The 17099-nt window shown below is 36.6% G+C and overlaps 1 protein-coding gene across 4 annotated transcripts in view; it reads right to left on the bottom strand.

Annotated features, from left to right (window-relative positions):
- Window positions 1-17099, bottom strand: part of PRRG1 (proline rich and Gla domain 1) — a 309337-nt gene that overhangs the window by 52964 nt on the left and 239274 nt on the right. For all 4 annotated transcript variants that reach the window (XM_045470525.1, XM_045470527.1, XM_045470528.1 and 1 more), the window contains exon 3: window positions 6883-7043. In XM_045470525.1, the coding sequence (XP_045326481.1) occupies window positions 6883-7043 (161 nt within the window). The remainder of the gene's footprint in view (window positions 1-6882; window positions 7044-17099) is intronic.

Below are 17099 nucleotides of genomic sequence, written 5' to 3'. Positions count from 1 at the left end.
GGTGATGACAAGAATCTACCCAAGTGACAAGATGGCACAGAACTATATACACAGAGTGTACCAATGTCAGTTTCCTAGTTTTGATACTGTACTACACTTATAGATATAACCACTAGAGAAAACTGGGTTAAAGTCTACAATGGGACCACTCTGTATTATCTTTGTAATTTTCTGTGACTCTATAATTATCTCAAAATAAAAAGTTTAAAAAACAGAATGCATCTGTGGAAGTATAACTTTGACCATGAGATTCCTTAGGTCTCATATCAAAATAAATATATGGTTTGTTAATTTAAAAAAGTCAATACCTATTCGGGGTCTTTTGTGGTTCCATACAAATTTTAGGATGGTTTGTTCTAGCTCTGTGAAGAATGCTGGTGTTATTTTGATACAGATTGCATTGAATGTGTAGATTGCTTTGGGCAGTAGAGACATTCTAACAATATTTGTCCTGCCAATCCATGAGCATTAAATGTTTTTCCATTTCTTTGTGTCTTCTTCTATTTCTTTCATAAGCCTTCTATAGTTTTCAGAGTACAAATCTTTTACCTCTTTGGTTAGGTTTATTCCTAGCTATCTTACAGGTTTTGGTGTGATTGTAAATATGGAAGTTCCTCGAAAAAATTAAAAATAAAGCTACCCTACGACCCAGCAATTGCATACTACCAGGTATTTACCCAAAGAATATAAAAATGCTGATTTGAAGGGGCACATGCACCCCAAAGTTTATAGCAGCGCCATCAACAACAGCCAAATTATGGCAAGAACCCAAATGTCCACTGACTGACGAATGGATAAAGAAGATGTGGTATGTGTGTGTACACACACACACACACACACACACACACACTCTACATGGCGATCAAAAAGAATGAAATCTTGCCATTTGCAACAATGTGGATAGAACTAGAGTGTTATTATGCTAAGTGAAATAAGTCTGTCAGAGAAAGCCAAATATCATATGATTTCACTCATATGTGGAATTTAAGAAACACAACAGATGAACATAGGGGAAGGGAAGGAAAAATAAGATAAAAACAAAAAGGGAGGCAAATCATACGAGACTCTTAAAGACAGACAACAAAATGAGGGTTGCTGGAGGGGATGTGGGGGGAGGATGGGCTAGATGGGTGATGGGAATTAAGAAAGGCACTGGCTGGGATGGGCACTTGGTGTTATATGTAAGCGTTGAATCACTGGGCTCTACTCCGGAAACCAATACTACACTGTATGTTAACAAACTTGAATTTAAATAAATATATTTTTGAAAAAAGTCAATAGCCTAGCACATGAGTCTTCACAGCAGTTTTATTTGTAACAGCCCCAAATGGAAACAACCCAAATGTCCATATACATACAATAATGTACTACTCAGCAATAAAAATGAATGAACTATTGATATGTGCAATATGGATGCATCTGAACATAATCAATGCCAACTAAAAGAAGTCAATGCATGATTTCACTCACAGAAAACTCTAGAAAATTTAAACTACAGTAACAGAAATCAGATCAATCACTGCCTGGGGTGGTGGTGATCGTGGGGAGAGGAAGGAGGAATTATAATGAGGCAAGAAGGAACTTTTGAGAATGATGCATTTGTTTACTATGTTGGTTGTAGTGATTCACAGTGTGGTTTCACAGGTGTGTGCATATGCTAAAACTTACCAAATTGTACACTTTAAATATTTGTGGCTAATCATAAGCCAATTTAACTCAGCAAGGTTTAAAACAATTGGTAGCTTACACATACACAAATAATAACCAGTTAGAATATACCATGGAAAAGAACACCCCATGTATAATAGCAATAGAGTAATAATACTTAGGGGCCCACCCAAAAAATGTGCACAATTTGTATGATGCAAACTACAAAACATTCCTGCAAGACAGAAATGTTGATTTCAACCAAAAGAAAGAAATTTCCTCTTGGAGAAGGTGATTTAATATCTTCAAGATGTTAGTTCCCCTTAAGTTAATTTACAGACTAAAAGAAATCCCAATAAAAATACTGACAAATTATTTTTTCTGGAGCTAGACAAATTAATGCTAAAATTTATATGAAAAAGCAGGCATGCAAGAATAGCTCACAAAACACTGGAAAAGAGGAGCATATAAGGGGAACTGGTTCTAATTTATACTAAAATACACTGAAAATCCTCTCTAATTAAAGCAGTGTGGTAATGGCATTTTAGCAGAATGATGGACCAATGAACTAGAATATAAAATCTAGAAATCAATTAAGTATATATTGAAATTAGGAATATGATAAAGGATAACTAAAATCACTGAAGCAAAGAAGGATTGTATAAAAAATGGTCTTTGGACAACTGAATAGCATGTGAAAAAGATTATATCCATAATTCATGCCATACTCAAGAATAAACAGTGAGTGAAACAGAGATCTCAATGTCAAAACTCAAGTATATTTGTAAGAAGAAACTGTGAATTCCTCTATCCCTAGGGTATAAATAAAGATTGTTGACTATGATCAAAAATCTATATTCAATAAAATATGTGTTTAACTTATGGCTATAATGAAAATGAAAAAAAATGCATTAAAAACCCATAAGCAAAGTCAAAATATAAATGACAATTGCAAGCAAATATATGAAATACACATCACCAATAAAAACAAATATCTCTAAAATACTTTTTAGAAACTGAGGGGAAAAAAAGATCAGAAGCCGGATAGAAAAGTGGGCAAAAGACAAAGACAATTCACAAGATAGATATAAAAATGGCCCGTAAAACACATGGCAAAATATGCCCCTTCACTCATAAGCAGAAACAACATCAAAATATCACATCTCACCCAATGACTTGACAAACAGGTCAAAATTTTCTAGATACTCTCTGCTGTTAAGACTGTCATAAAATATATATATTTCATTCTCAAATATCTGGTGGGAGTACAAAATAGTACAACCCTTATTGAGGGCATTCTGGCAATATCTAACAAAACTACATATGCATTAACCCTTTGACCACCAATCCACTTGTAATTCACCCTGAAGATCCACTTCCAATAATGCAAAAATACAGAAGCACAAAATTATATATTACAGCATTATCTGTAAAGTACAAAAATACTCAAAACTAGTTAATACCCAAATACAGTTGACTGGTTGGATACACTGGCACATCCTTATAAGAAAGTAGTATACAGCTTCTAAAAAACAGAATAATCTCTGAATACATATGGAATGATATGGATGAATGAATGAATATAAAAGTTGTCCCTCTCCCCACTATGGTATTAGTATTATAATTCTGAAACCACTCTGTGTGTGCTGTAGGACTGAGTAAATGAGATAATATATTGATGTTATTGGGAGCCACGGTTCTCACTGTCAAAAAAACAGAGAATATCTCCATCTCATCTACAAATACAGAAAGGGGAAACAAATAAGAACCCTGAGGGGTACTGGAATTGGACAGCAGCAGGATGAATCTGTAAGTTCACATTTTTGTACATATACATGTGTTTGTGATTTTTTCCCCCAAGTTCTGGTGCTGGAAGGCCCAGAAGCAATGGTACGTTCATAGCAATGAGAATATACTAGCTACTACATCTTGATTTCTAAATGCTATTTCTAATAAAAGTAACCAAGGCTCCTCACAGAAAAAGCCAATTCCAAGGCGGGGGCAGGGAAGTACATGATGATCCTGGAACATTTTGCTCATCCAAAAAGTAAAAAAGTGCTTTAAAAAAATGATAATGTCAAAGAAGCAGAGAACCAGTCTGAAGAAACTTCCATTAGCCAAATATGGGACAATTTGACCAAAACATTGACAATAATGGATTATAGCTCTTGAATAAAGTAATCTTTAGGTCTGTATAGCTAGCTAGCTAGATTGTTCCTGCCCATAGTGGAATGTCAACTAACAAATGTACACAGGATGGAGTTAGAAATCACCACTGGAAACTATAATTGATTCAGTCAAAAATCATCAATAGCAGATATTAAAACTAGTGGGCAGAAGTCTGATGAAGAACAGAAGACTTACATAGTTTCAAAGTATCTTCCCACTAAAGTTCTTACCTTTCCTTTAAAGGAGAATGACAAAGCAGGATGAAAATTCTGGCTTTATGAAAATGACAGAATACCTAAAATTTGTATTTTTTGATAAAAGATAATATCAAAAACTAAGTTTTGCTTGTTTTAAAAACATGAGCCAGTTAAAAACTGCATGCTACAAAGCACTATTTACACTACAATACTACTGTTCTTTAAAAATTACCTGTGTATGGGAAACCTAAGTGGTTCAGTTGGTTAAGCGTCTGACTTCAGCTCAGGTCATGACCTCACGGTTCGTGGGTTCAAGCCCCACGCTGGGCTCTGTGCTGACAGCTCAGTTTTCGATTCTCTGTCTCCCTGTCTCTCTGCCCCACCCCTGTCTGCACTCTGTCTCTGTCTCTCAAAAATGAATAAACATTAAAAAAATGTTTAATTATCTATTTATTAAAAATAGGCCAGAATATATACCAAAATTACAAAACTGATGATGCTAAATATTGAAATGATTTATTCATTTCATGTTTTACTATATTTTCAATTTCCCTACAATGAACATATATTAATTTTATAAGAAGAAAAAAATAAATATGTAAAATAAAACAAATAAGGACTAAGCAGGTGCAGGGGGAAAAAAGGCAAAAAGAAATTAAAAGCCCAATAACAGTGCTTTTGTGAGTGCATGATGGGATTATGGATGATGATTTTTTTGTTTGTTTTTGATTGTGGGATTTAAGTAAGATTTAAAAACTACTTTAAACAAATAGACAATCAAATTTAAAAATGGGCAGAGAATGTGAAAAGGCATTTTGCCAAAGATGACATATGGATGGCCAACAAACACATAAAAAGATGCTCAACATAACTCATCATCAGAAAAATGCAAATTAAACCACAACGAGATAACACTTCACACCTTTCAGATTGGCTACTGTCAAAAAGACAAGAAATAATGTGTTGACAAGGATGTGGAGAGAAGGAAGCCTTGTGCACTGTTGGTGGAAATGTAAATTAGTACACCAACTGTGGAAAACAGTATGGAGGTTTCTCAAAAAAAAAAAAATAGAAATATAACCCAGTAACTTCCACTACTGGGTATTTACCCAAAGAACATAAAAACACTAATTTGAAAAGATATATGCATCCCGATGTTTGCTACAGCATTATTTACAATAGCCAAGATATAAAAGCAACCTAAGTGTCCAATGATAGGCAAACAGATAAAGAAGATGTGGTACATACACACACACACAATGGAACACTACTCAGCCATAAAAAAAGAATGAGGTCTTGTCATTTACAATAACATGGACGGAGAGGGTATTAAGCCAAGTGAAATAAGCCAGACTGAGAAAGACAAATACTCTATGATTTCACTTATATGTGGAATCTAAAAAACAAAACAAATGAATATACCCTTAAATACAGAGAACAGGCTGGTGGTTGCCAGATAGGAGGTGGGTGAAGGGATGGGCAAAATAGATAACTGTATTAACAGATAAAAACTTCCAATGATAAAATAAGTTAAGTCACAGTCATGAAAAGTACACCATAGGGAACATAGCCAATAATATTGTAATAACAATAACTTTGTATGGTGGCAAAAGATGACCACACTCATGGTGGTAAGCATTAAATAATGCATACAATTGCCCAATCAATATGTTGCATACCTGAAACTAATTAGTACTGTATGTCAATTATACTTCAGTAAAAAAATAAAAACATAAAAACTGATGCTCACAGTTTATCAATTTATACACTCTGTTTTTGCTATGCACACTGGAATACAACAATGATGCTTCCCTGATCCTCTCTCCTGGAGCTCCTTCCTCTTACCTCCTGGGTCCTTTTCTACATAACAAAAGATCAAAACCCCTTTCATTAAAACTTCTGTATCTGCTGCTTCTAAGACATAAATGCTGTCCCTCTAAGCACATCTGACATCACTTACTTAGCGCCCAGTGTTATTTTCAAGGTCGGTGCACGGGAATGGATCTTTATATGCTGGCTACCTCTGGTAATGTAATTTCCAAGTGCAGAGCAGTTCCACAGAATTTACACCACTGCCGTTTGCATTTCCAGCCCTGCTCTCCTGGAAGAGCATGCCTTCTAGAGTAAAGAGTGGTAAAGAGGAGTTTTTCTTAAAGTGGGGAAGGGAGTTGAGTTCAAAAATAGATATGTCTTTTCTTTTGTACTACAAGTAAAAGATTTTTATTATTTGTAAAAAATGTTTTTTAATGTTTATTTACTTTTGAGAGGGACAGAGAGAGAGAGAGAGAGAGAGAGACACAGCGAGAGCAGGGGAGGGGCAGAGAGAGAGGCAGACACAGAATCTGAAGCAGGCTCCAGGTTCTGAGCTGTCAGCACAGAGCCCGACGTGGGGCTCAAACCCACGAACCATGAGATCATGACCTGAGCCGAAGTCGGACGCTCAACCGACTGAGCCACCCAGGCGCCCCAGGAGTAAAAGATTTTTAAAACCGTGTCAGCCTCTATTAGGTTCCTCCACTCTTTCTCACTGATTAAGCAGAGTCAGGTGATGATATCTATATTCTTCCCCAACAGAGCCTTGTGTGAAACAAGTGCTTCCCCCCTGCCAGGATGATCCATCTGAGCTCAGCAGAGTCCTGTGGAAACAGGGCCCTGGAAGACAGACCAACACACGGGGAAGTGAACCTGGCTCTGCTATCCACAGAGTATTCTTAGTTAGATGCCACTTGCAGAGTTCTTCACAAAGGCAGTGTGGGATCGATTTGTAATTGGTAGCAATGCATGCCATTTGGGAATGCAGACTGCAGACATCCATCCAAAAGGTAGGCAAAGCTTGTGAACGGCTCTTAAAAATTGCCAGTGTACTTACAGTTTTCTCATTATTTTCAAAAGCTTCTCTTGCTTCTTCAAATGTGCAGATTTCTTCTTTGCATTCACGCTCAATGTTGCCCTGTCTTATTTCTTCAAAAAGTCCATTAGCTCTTGGGTAGCGTTTCAATACCGAATTGGCTTTTTCTCCTGTGAGGAAAACTAAGGAGAGAGAAAATAATAAGCATAAAATTATAATTTAAAAAAACACGTGGAAACTTCATACACAAGGTGAAAACGGCTGGGTGCTCTTTAGAAACCACAGCCAACATCCTAAACCTCTAACCCTGAGTCAGCAACAAAGTAACATTTAGCTCCAAACCACCACCTCTGCTGTCTTCCTCATCACATGAGCATGTCCTTTCAGTAGCAGTTGCCCTGGGCAGGGACAGTGACATAATTAGCTGTTAGATTCAGACTTTAGCACATTCCTGCCAACCATCGGCGTTTAAATATAGTAATAGCGATTCCACTGCTTATACTCACTGTTATAAGTGGATTACCTCCCAGGCATTCTGCTGTTGCACAGCAGCAACCAAATCAAAATCCAGTCTCCAGACTACCAGTCTTTGTCCCTCTAAATAAACCTAAATAAAGCTGCAACTGACCTAGCAACATAAACCCAGAGAACCCCTGCTTGTATGAAGGGAAGGGATGACAAAATAGCATCAAGAAATTAAGATAAATTTGGCCATAATTCATTCCAAGGAACACTAATTATTTTGTTCTAAGTACACTTAAAGTAAATATATTGTGATATTTTAAAATATTTAACCCAATTTCACTGTCCTAGAGAAAAAAAAAAAAAGAAAATTCTTCTGCATAAACACTAGAGACATTTCATATAAACACTCAAAATGCACATTTATGATACCCAGTAAAATAAATAAGGCACTAGTTATATGTATACTTATGGGGAATTATTTCTATTTTAACATACAGATTCATTTTATTTTTTTAATTTTTACATTTATTCATTTTTGACAGACAGAGAGAGAGAAAGTGTGAGCGGGGAGGGACAGAGAGAGAGGGAGACAGAGAATCGGAAGCAAGCTCCAGTCTCTGAGCTGTCAGCACAGAGCCCAACGCGGGGCCAGAACTCACAAACCGCGAGATCAAGACTTGAGCCAAAGTCAGATGCCTAACCAACTGAGCCACCCAGGTGCCCCATACAGATTCATTTTAAACTATACTTCAATTTCACTTTTCTAAAAGTGTCATACTTGTTCATATAAATAAAATGCTACAAGAATTTAATCTCTGCTAATGCAAAGAAATCAGAAAACTCTCTAATCTTACTGACTTCTAACATAAGAGAAGGCATATTACAGCTAATTTTAAGATATTAAAGAAAAGTCTATATTTTACAAAGAACATTTTGAAGTACATGAAAAATGAAAAACAGTTAAGTGCTCCTTTAAAGATGGCAACAATAGGGGTTCCCAGGGTGGCTCAGTCGGTTGAGCATCCAACTCTTGATTTCAGTTCAGGTCATGATCTTGCAGTGTGAGTTCGAGCTCTGCATCAGGCTCTGTACTGACAGTGAGGAGCCTGCGTGGATTCTCTCTCTCCTCCTCTCTCTCTACCCTACCCCGCTCACTCTGTCTCTCTCAAAATAAATACATAAACTTAAAAAAAATTGTTTTTAAATGGCAACAATAGCAATGAATTTAAGGTTTACCTCATTATAGAAATGTGTATTTCACTTTACAGAAGATATGGATTCACTACTTAGGATTCTTCAAAGTATCCAAATTGATACCAGATCGAAAACTATGAGAGGGCTTTCATAAGACTTTCCTTCCTTCTACACCTAAGATAACTATCTATAACAATGAATTATAGAGTCCTAGAATATCATTAAGAAGAAACTGTAAAAAATAAAAGTTGTGGCAAGTGCTAGAAATGAAACTAAAAGGGTGCTCTGAGTTGGAAAATAGCAGTGAAATTTTTTAGCACTACTTCTCACAGTGGCAGCATGACAATTCCCTGCACGAATTAAGTCATACAGATTGCTGGGCCCGCCTCCGGAAGTTTCTGATTCCGCAGGTCTGGGGTGGGGCTAAGAAGCTGTATTTCTCGTAAATTGCCAGGTAATGCTGATGCTGCTGGTCTCACTACCATAGTCTGAGAACCACTACCGAAATGTGAGCTTCTTAGAAAACTAGTTCTGAGGAAGGTGTTTATGGAATGTTGGGATTAACAAATTTAACAAATCTGTTACTGTGTGACTTTTGAGGGTCCTTAATATATATTTAATCTGTATCTGCAAATCTCCAAAAAAGGAATACATTTGTCATATTTATTTGAATACAGGCTCCTCTGAGCCCTTTATCAAAGGACATTTCACTGAATTAACAACTTCCTAGCCATTGGTTATGCCCTCTGAAATGACATACAATTCTCTTCCATGTAACAAGTCACCTAATACATGAAGATGGTAAATGATTTCCCCTGAAGTTTCTCTTTTCCAGGATAAACAGGTCTAGTCTCTTCATGTGTTGGGCACATAAAATGGACAGGAGTCTCTGCACTATCTTTATCTCATAAAATACAGTGTCCTACACTCAGTGCAATACTCCATAACATTCCTTGTTTTTAAACACAATGTATTAATACAGTCTAAAATATCCCTGGCTTTTGGGACAGTTTTCTTTAAAATAAGCCAATCAATCAACAACAATGTATTTTAAGATTTTTAAGAGAAAAAACTAAATTCTGCTCAGAGAAAACTTTCTTTTATGCTATCTACATGGAAAACGGGGTCAAGGAAAGCAGGTAACTCTTGTAGCCAGAAAGCAGGCTAATTCAGAAGGTTAAACAACTAACTGTAAGTAAACCTATAGTAGGACACAGCTCTTCTAACCCCAGTCTAATCAAATTACCAAGAACATTCCACAAACACATTCTGTGTATTTCTTGTACTGAGAGGCAAAGTAATATAATACTGAGAACTCTAGAATAAGCTGGCAAGTAAATTTTATGTTACTTGCCAAATCTGGTCAATTAGAAGATACTACCTGGAATAAGAATCTGACCCATAGGAAAGACACTTATAGATTAGTTATGTCTGCCATATGCTAGGGAACAGAAAATTGTGGTAGGGCCTCATCAAAGCAATTTGGAAATCTAATGAATGATACCAAAATTAAGATTTTTTCAATGTGGAAACAAAATAAAGGAGAAGGTGGCAGCTTGGACATATAGGAGAAGATCAGACTATCTTTTCCGAAAATAATGGGCATTTCCTGTGATGCAAGGGCTTGTATTTGGACTTCAAAAACTAAGGCAGTGATGTTTAAAACTAAAGTTGATCACTTCCCTCTGCCTCCTTCTCATCAAAGGGTGTGAGTCAGCCCACAGCTGTCCAGAATCATGTGTATGCCTGTATCAGAGATTAAATAATGTGACAAGTATACAGAATGAGAACACAATACTGAGGTGTTATTCAAACATGTAATTTTCTCATTAAAGGAAATAAAGAAAAATCTAAAATGTGTTCTTTAGGTTCAGCTGGGAAAAAGCCTTACTAAAGAAAACATTTAAATGTAAGACTGACACATTCACACCCACCAAATAAATATATTTATCTTAAAAATGTAACTACTTTTTCATGATTTCAAAACTAATAGCTCTCACCTGTGCTTTCTCTTCAAAAGAAAAGAATAAAAATAAATGAGAATGGCTCATGTAACTACCTATATTACTGCCTTAAATAAAAGAGGTAGTTGTAGAATATATTTCTTAATGCATTGTAGGATACTAAAACTGATATTTTAATGCCAAAAATCTTTAGCCAAGTGCAGTCACGTACAAAGATTTCCTGAAAAACAGCAGATGATAAGGCCTGAAAGTTGAGAACCACCTTTGAAAAATCTCTACTCCAATGATCTAATCAGTTCTTTCACCTTGGGTCTGATTTTGCTAAAGGAACCACTATTTAACATTACAAATGTTGACATTTTTCTCTTAGGTGAACAAAATTCTTTTTCTTAGGAAATATTTACTGAATACAGACTATGTACAAGGAGATCATAGCAAGTTACAAAAATGACTAGCAGAGGCCTCTGCCCACAAGGTTCTTCAGTGTAAACGATAATGAAGATAAAAGAGATTACCAAGAACTCTAATACAAGACTAACCATGGTGGATGCTCCTCAAGGTGAGAAAGCAGACATAGTTCTATTGGGTAGGCATGTTTAGATGACCTAAAGGACCCCTGCAAAGCTTTTTTGGTCGGCCTTTTAAGGACTGGTAAAATTGGGATGTGCAAAGATGGTGAGGAAAGACATCCTAGGAAAACAAAACAGTGCGAGGGCTTGGAACTGAATAAAACAAGGGACATAAATAAGGAACAGTGAGTGGTCAATAGGTGCAGAGTGTAAGAATCAAAATGGGAAGTGAAAAATAAAATTGGAAATGGGGGCCAATAGCCATATCATGGAGGCACTTAATATTAAGCTAAAATATTCAAACTATTTGATGGCATTCAAGATTTTAGACCAATACTTCATTACTTAGAAAAATGTATAAATACAACAGATTTATGGGTAGGTTGAAGAGAAAATTCAAGGGAGAGAGGCCAGGTAAGAGGCTGCTGACAAGAGACCAGACTGAGAAATAATGAGGCCATGTGTTAGAACGGTGGCAACAGGAATGGAAAGAAGGGGAAAGATAGGAAAGATATGGCTATTGGGCAATTTCTTCAGCCACTACACCTACCATGCACCTTATCCCTCCATTCAAACCAAATCTTACCATTCTCCATTTGTTTCATGCCTAATTGTGTACTAATATTTCATATGCTTAATGAACTCCTATTCTATTCAGATGTAACAGCCTGTAAAAACTTTCTCCAGGTTCTACTATCCGCGTCATTAGACAGAGGTGCTACAGACTCTAGGTATTTGCATATAACTCAATTACAGCAAGTAATTAAACTATATTATTATTTTTGATATGCCTATCAAAACTCAAGACTGTAAGCTTCCTGAGGGCAGAGTCTGTGTATTATTAGTATTTTGATCCAACCGGTCTTTCATAATACCTGGTAAAGAACTTGGTAAGAATAGAATTTGATAAGCGTCGAATAAATGAAAACGCACAATGGGAGGAGCTTTAAGACTAAGTCACTAGAAGCTGAGAAACCATGGACTGTGTCTCTAATTATGAAGCAGCACTGCAAACGTAATATATGATTGTGAAATAAATACATTTAGGGAAAAGTTTCTAATGAGACAGCACTTGAACATCCTTTTTTAGCAAGAGAAACTATCTTTTGAAATGTATAGGATACTTCTATTTATGCTCCCCTTGAAGCAACATTTTTTGTTCTGAAATAATCATATGATTTCCCCTAATAGTTATGTAGAAGTGGAGTAGCTAGACACATACTGTTTGGGGAAGAGGGCAAAGCCAGATGCTTCTTGGTTTGGCAAGGAACTAGCATACTGGTACCCAAACTATGCACCAAGGGCCCCGAGGGTGCTGCAGCAAATTCATGGAGAATGAGCAGATATTTTGTATTTCTGAAGGAAATGCATTGATATTCGAGATCTGTTGCACACCACACAAACTACCAGCTTAAGGTAGTTAACATTTTCATCATTTGATAGTTCCAATATTCATTTCCTTTGTGAAGATGGATTTTCAGCTGTGGTTAAAAAAAAACATACTGTATGAAAAATCAATATGGAACAGGAAATGGAGGTGACCGTATCCAATACGATTCCAATGGTTAGGGAAGTTGGACAGTGCCCAAGAGGCACACACATCCTATAAGTAACTGCATGCCTATTTAAAGTTGAAATAAAAATATTCCTTTCTTTCAATTTAGGTATATTACTTTTCCAAATGGCTACTAAGCTGTCAGGATATAAATACTTATTAAGTTGTTTGGACCTAATTACTTAATAAATGGAATTATTAGGCATTTATTTCAACCTATGGCTGCTATGAAAAAAATCACTCTGACAATTAAAGGCACCATAAATTCAGAAAGTTTGGGAAATTCCAGCCTGGAGACACATGGAATCTTGCCATTGGTCTCCCAAATCTATTAGGCACTCCAAGCTTAAATGGGTGGGGAAGTTCCTTCTCTGAAGAAGGAAACAAAGATCCTTTGGAAGATTCAATGTTACAGAACCTCTCATATAAATTACTCATAAGATTAACATCACTAGCCACATCACTCAGTCGTAGATTATACTAAGTTAGCTCTTCCTCAGTTAGCCACCCTGGTTCTAGGAGTCTGCCTATAGAAGAGACCAGAGATATAAAAACTGAAACAACAAGGTCACTAAATGGCTGAAACACTGGGAAATCAGGCCTAATGTATTATGGAGTGGGCACAGGTAAGTGAAATGCTACATAAAAAGGTTCGCTTTTCATTTTCTAGCACTGCTAGAAATTACTGCCAGCCCAGCTAGGGCAACTTATGTCTCAATTACTGTGGTGATTCCTTTAGTGTCCCTGGAACTGTTCTGGGTACCAGAAAGTCTGGTTTAGGTGCCGGGGTTTTGATGTAAGACTACATACTAGCAACAGTAGCAAGAAGATCAAGAGCAACAGAAAATGGGGACTTTGCACAAACTAATCTAGCATTCCATTATCTTTTCTTCAATGCAAGAGTCAAGACCTACTCTTCTAGACCTAATGTGTAATCCTAGAGTTCTTAAATTTCCCGTGGGAATGGGGTTTGACAGGGAAAGAAGAAAGACATTCTTGTATTACCAGGGGCTGTGGTTGTTTGAGTAACAAATGTGATCTCACTGGTATCCCAAGCTTGTTCAGTGGTGGACATCAGTTCCACATTTATAAAGTTAAGAAAAAGTTGTTAGAGTAGACAGCTATGTGAGAAAAGCAAAAACCCTAAGCTTGCTTTCTTCATCTGTGAGATTTAAATAATAGCACCAGTCTCATAGTTATAAATGAAGTCATGTACATAAGATACTTTGCTCATGGCTTGGCAAAGAATGAATGCTCAGTAAACAGTAGTATGACTTGTCACTGTCACAGTGGCAGTTAATCCATAAAAGGAAAAACAAGAGATCTGCCAAACTGATAATAAAAATACAGTCAGAAAATACACAATAAATGAATAAGGATAGGGTTAACTTGCAGGGAATCCGTATGCTTAATACTAGGGATGCCTGGGAGTTTGGTCTCCTAGGTCAAGTTTGGAATGAAATGTACTAGCTTTATAAAGTGCTGTTTTAAGTCTGAAACTCTCTTGGAGGCACTCAGCACTAGTCTGGACTGTTTATTAAAAATGTACAGATTGATGGTTTGCATCTGACTTAACTAATTATGCAGCCTACTCTCAGCTCTATGATCAGTAGAGTAGCAAAGATTTTCAGTAAACGTGTGCCTTGGCTCCCCAGAAACCAAGGTTATCTTAGACATATCTTGGTGGTTCACAATTGAAGACAAAGCATGTCCTCTGTGACTCTGCACCATACCTTTAGCCACTATTAAAGCCTTATGAGAATTTCATAGGTTCTTCCAATTACCTAATGTTGCCTAGTGGCTACAATATACTTTGATGATTAATAAATATTTGGGAGATATCATGAGATTTTAAAATTTCAGAAATTCAGGGCACCTGGGTAGCTAAGTCGGTTAAACATCCAACTCTTGGTTTCAGTTCAGGTCATGATCTCATGGTTTAAGAGTTCGAGTCCCGTGTTGGGCTCTGTGCTGACAGCGTGGGGCCTGCTTGGGATTCTCTCTCCCTCTCTCTTTGCCTTTCCCCTGTGAGCACACACACACATGCACGTACTCTCTCTCAAAATAAATAAACTTTAAACAATTTTTTCAGAAATTCTTCAGAACATAAATTAAGGTCTATTTCTAGTCCTTATTTATAAGGATCTAACATTTGTAACAAAATCATAAGGAAGCACCCTTTACAATAAGTTATATGCTTACTTTTATTAACTTCAAGTTTGATCAAGTGTACGCGGACAGCCTATCATTATTAGAATTTTAACAACAGAGGTGTGTGGGGGGCTCAGTCGGTTAAACTTCTGACATTGGCTCAGGTCATGATGTCATGGTTCATGGGTTCAAGCCCCATGTCACACTTTGTGCTGATAGCTCAGAGCCTGGAGCCTGCTTCGGATTCTGTGTCTCCCTCTCTCTCTCTCTTTGCCACCCCTCTCCTGCTCGTGCTTTGTCTGCCTGTCTCTCTCAAAATTGGATACACATTAAAAAAATTTTTTTTTTGAGAATTTTAACAGTAGACCCCAATGAAGCTCTTAAGGCTAGAATAAGAAGTGAAAATTAAACACAAGGGGCGCCTGGGTGGCTCAGTCAGTTAAGCGTCTGACTCTAGGTCTCGACTCAGGTCATGATCTCAGTTTGGTGAGTTCGAGCCCTGTGTCAGGCTCTGTGCCGACAGCGTAGAGCCTGCTTGAGAGTTTCTCTCTCCCTCTCTCTCTGTCCCTCCCCTGACTCACGCTATCTCTGTCTCTCTCAAAAATAAATAAATAAACTTAAAAAAAAAAAGAAAATTACACACGACATATATATATATATATATATATATATATATAAAGAGTATCAGGAATAGCTACAACAAAATATACTGAATAATTATTTTCTATTCATTTTGAGGTTATCTGATAGTTCAGGTAGCTATTCAATATTTTACATAATCCTTGTGATAGTAATATATCATTTATGCAGAAAACACTCAAATAAACTTAGTCTCATGAACTCAGAAACAAGAGATGACCCCTTAAGGTCTTACATTATAATTTATCTTATGCTTTACCTACAGGAAGCCCCAGCTCCCTTAGACTCATCAAGGATCAAATTATTCAACCTTCATCCATACACCTGACTATGAGACTTGAAAGCCTCACTGCACATTACAGCTAAAAGGTAGAAGGGGCAGAGGTGAGCTGAACTAGATCAACACACGGACAGCAACAAGAAGTGAAAGCTGATTAATCTGAAGGCAGAGGAAAAGAGAGAAGACCCTTTGAGGGTTAGAGTAGGTTCTAACCACCTCCCATATTAACAACTCCCAAAGCTGTGAGCATCAGTGATTATGTTTATAATGAATCTGAGTTACTAAGAAAGGGCCATATGATGTTCAGGATATTGTTTAGGAAGGAAGTAGATTATAGGGTCTGTTTTAGAACTAGTTCCATAAAAAATGCTTTTTAGAAAGTTTTTTTTAACACTTATTAAAAAGGTAAGCATCAGAGATCTGCAAAGTCTATTTATTCTAATGGAAAGTTTGTTCCTAGACCATGTCTGTAAATGTTGGCACACCAATGACTGAGTCTATAATAGATCCACACACTAACCAGGAAGCTGTTTTTCTTTTCTGAATGAATCTCTAATATCCTGTTTAGTTGTGAATTTCTCATAAAAGACAGAATATGCTAAACCATCCACTTATTTGAGCTTTTCTGTTTGTCACATAAAAATTGTCTTTTGAGACAAACTTTTTGAAGCCAATATCCATTTTCCACTTTCAGCAACCGTGTACTGAGACCAATGAAACTGCAGCAAATGATAGGAGTGTGATATGGTGAAAAGGTCCTTAATTTGTACTCAGAATATGCAGATTCCTGTTTCAGGTCCACCACTAAACTGGCTACATGATTCTGAATTTTCTTGCTTAATTTATCTGGGCCTTTCTCCTAATTAGTGAAGCTAAGGTGTTGTATATGATTTCTTAGGCTCTTTCAGTTGTAACTCTGAAGAATTTTATAACTGGAAAGGTTTTTGTTGAGTAGGAATAGTGTATCTTATCCAAATCCTTTTGAGATATTAATACGCTATTTACAGCCAAGCAAACACCATCCCCCCCAAACCATAAGTATGTAGGTAAGTAAATAAATAAATAATAAGAGAAAATCAACAAGGCATGCTCCCCAGGTAACCCCGTGCTCAGGTTTATATAAAAAAATAATCAAGTGTCATACTCATAATTCCTTGTTTTCTTGTTTGTAAGCCATTTTGTACTATTATTTACTCAGTTGGGCATGCATACAATGTCTTCAAGGTTTTTTCTGGCTGAAAAAAGTATTAAATGGTATTTCTTATCACAGACTGATGGAAATAACTTTCCCTAGGAAAACAAATTCCCACATTCCAAAGTGACATTTCACTTACTAAAAAACAAAATTATGCAAACTAAAAAGATGCCAGACCATCTTCCTATTTCTTGATAAGGTGAAAAAAATAAAGTGTTTCCCAATT

This window comes from Leopardus geoffroyi, chromosome X, assembly GCF_018350155.1.
Source record: "Leopardus geoffroyi isolate Oge1 chromosome X, O.geoffroyi_Oge1_pat1.0, whole genome shotgun sequence".
Taxonomy (NCBI): domain Eukaryota; kingdom Metazoa; phylum Chordata; class Mammalia; order Carnivora; family Felidae; genus Leopardus; species Leopardus geoffroyi.
This window is presented reverse-complemented; position numbering and strand designations above follow the sequence as displayed.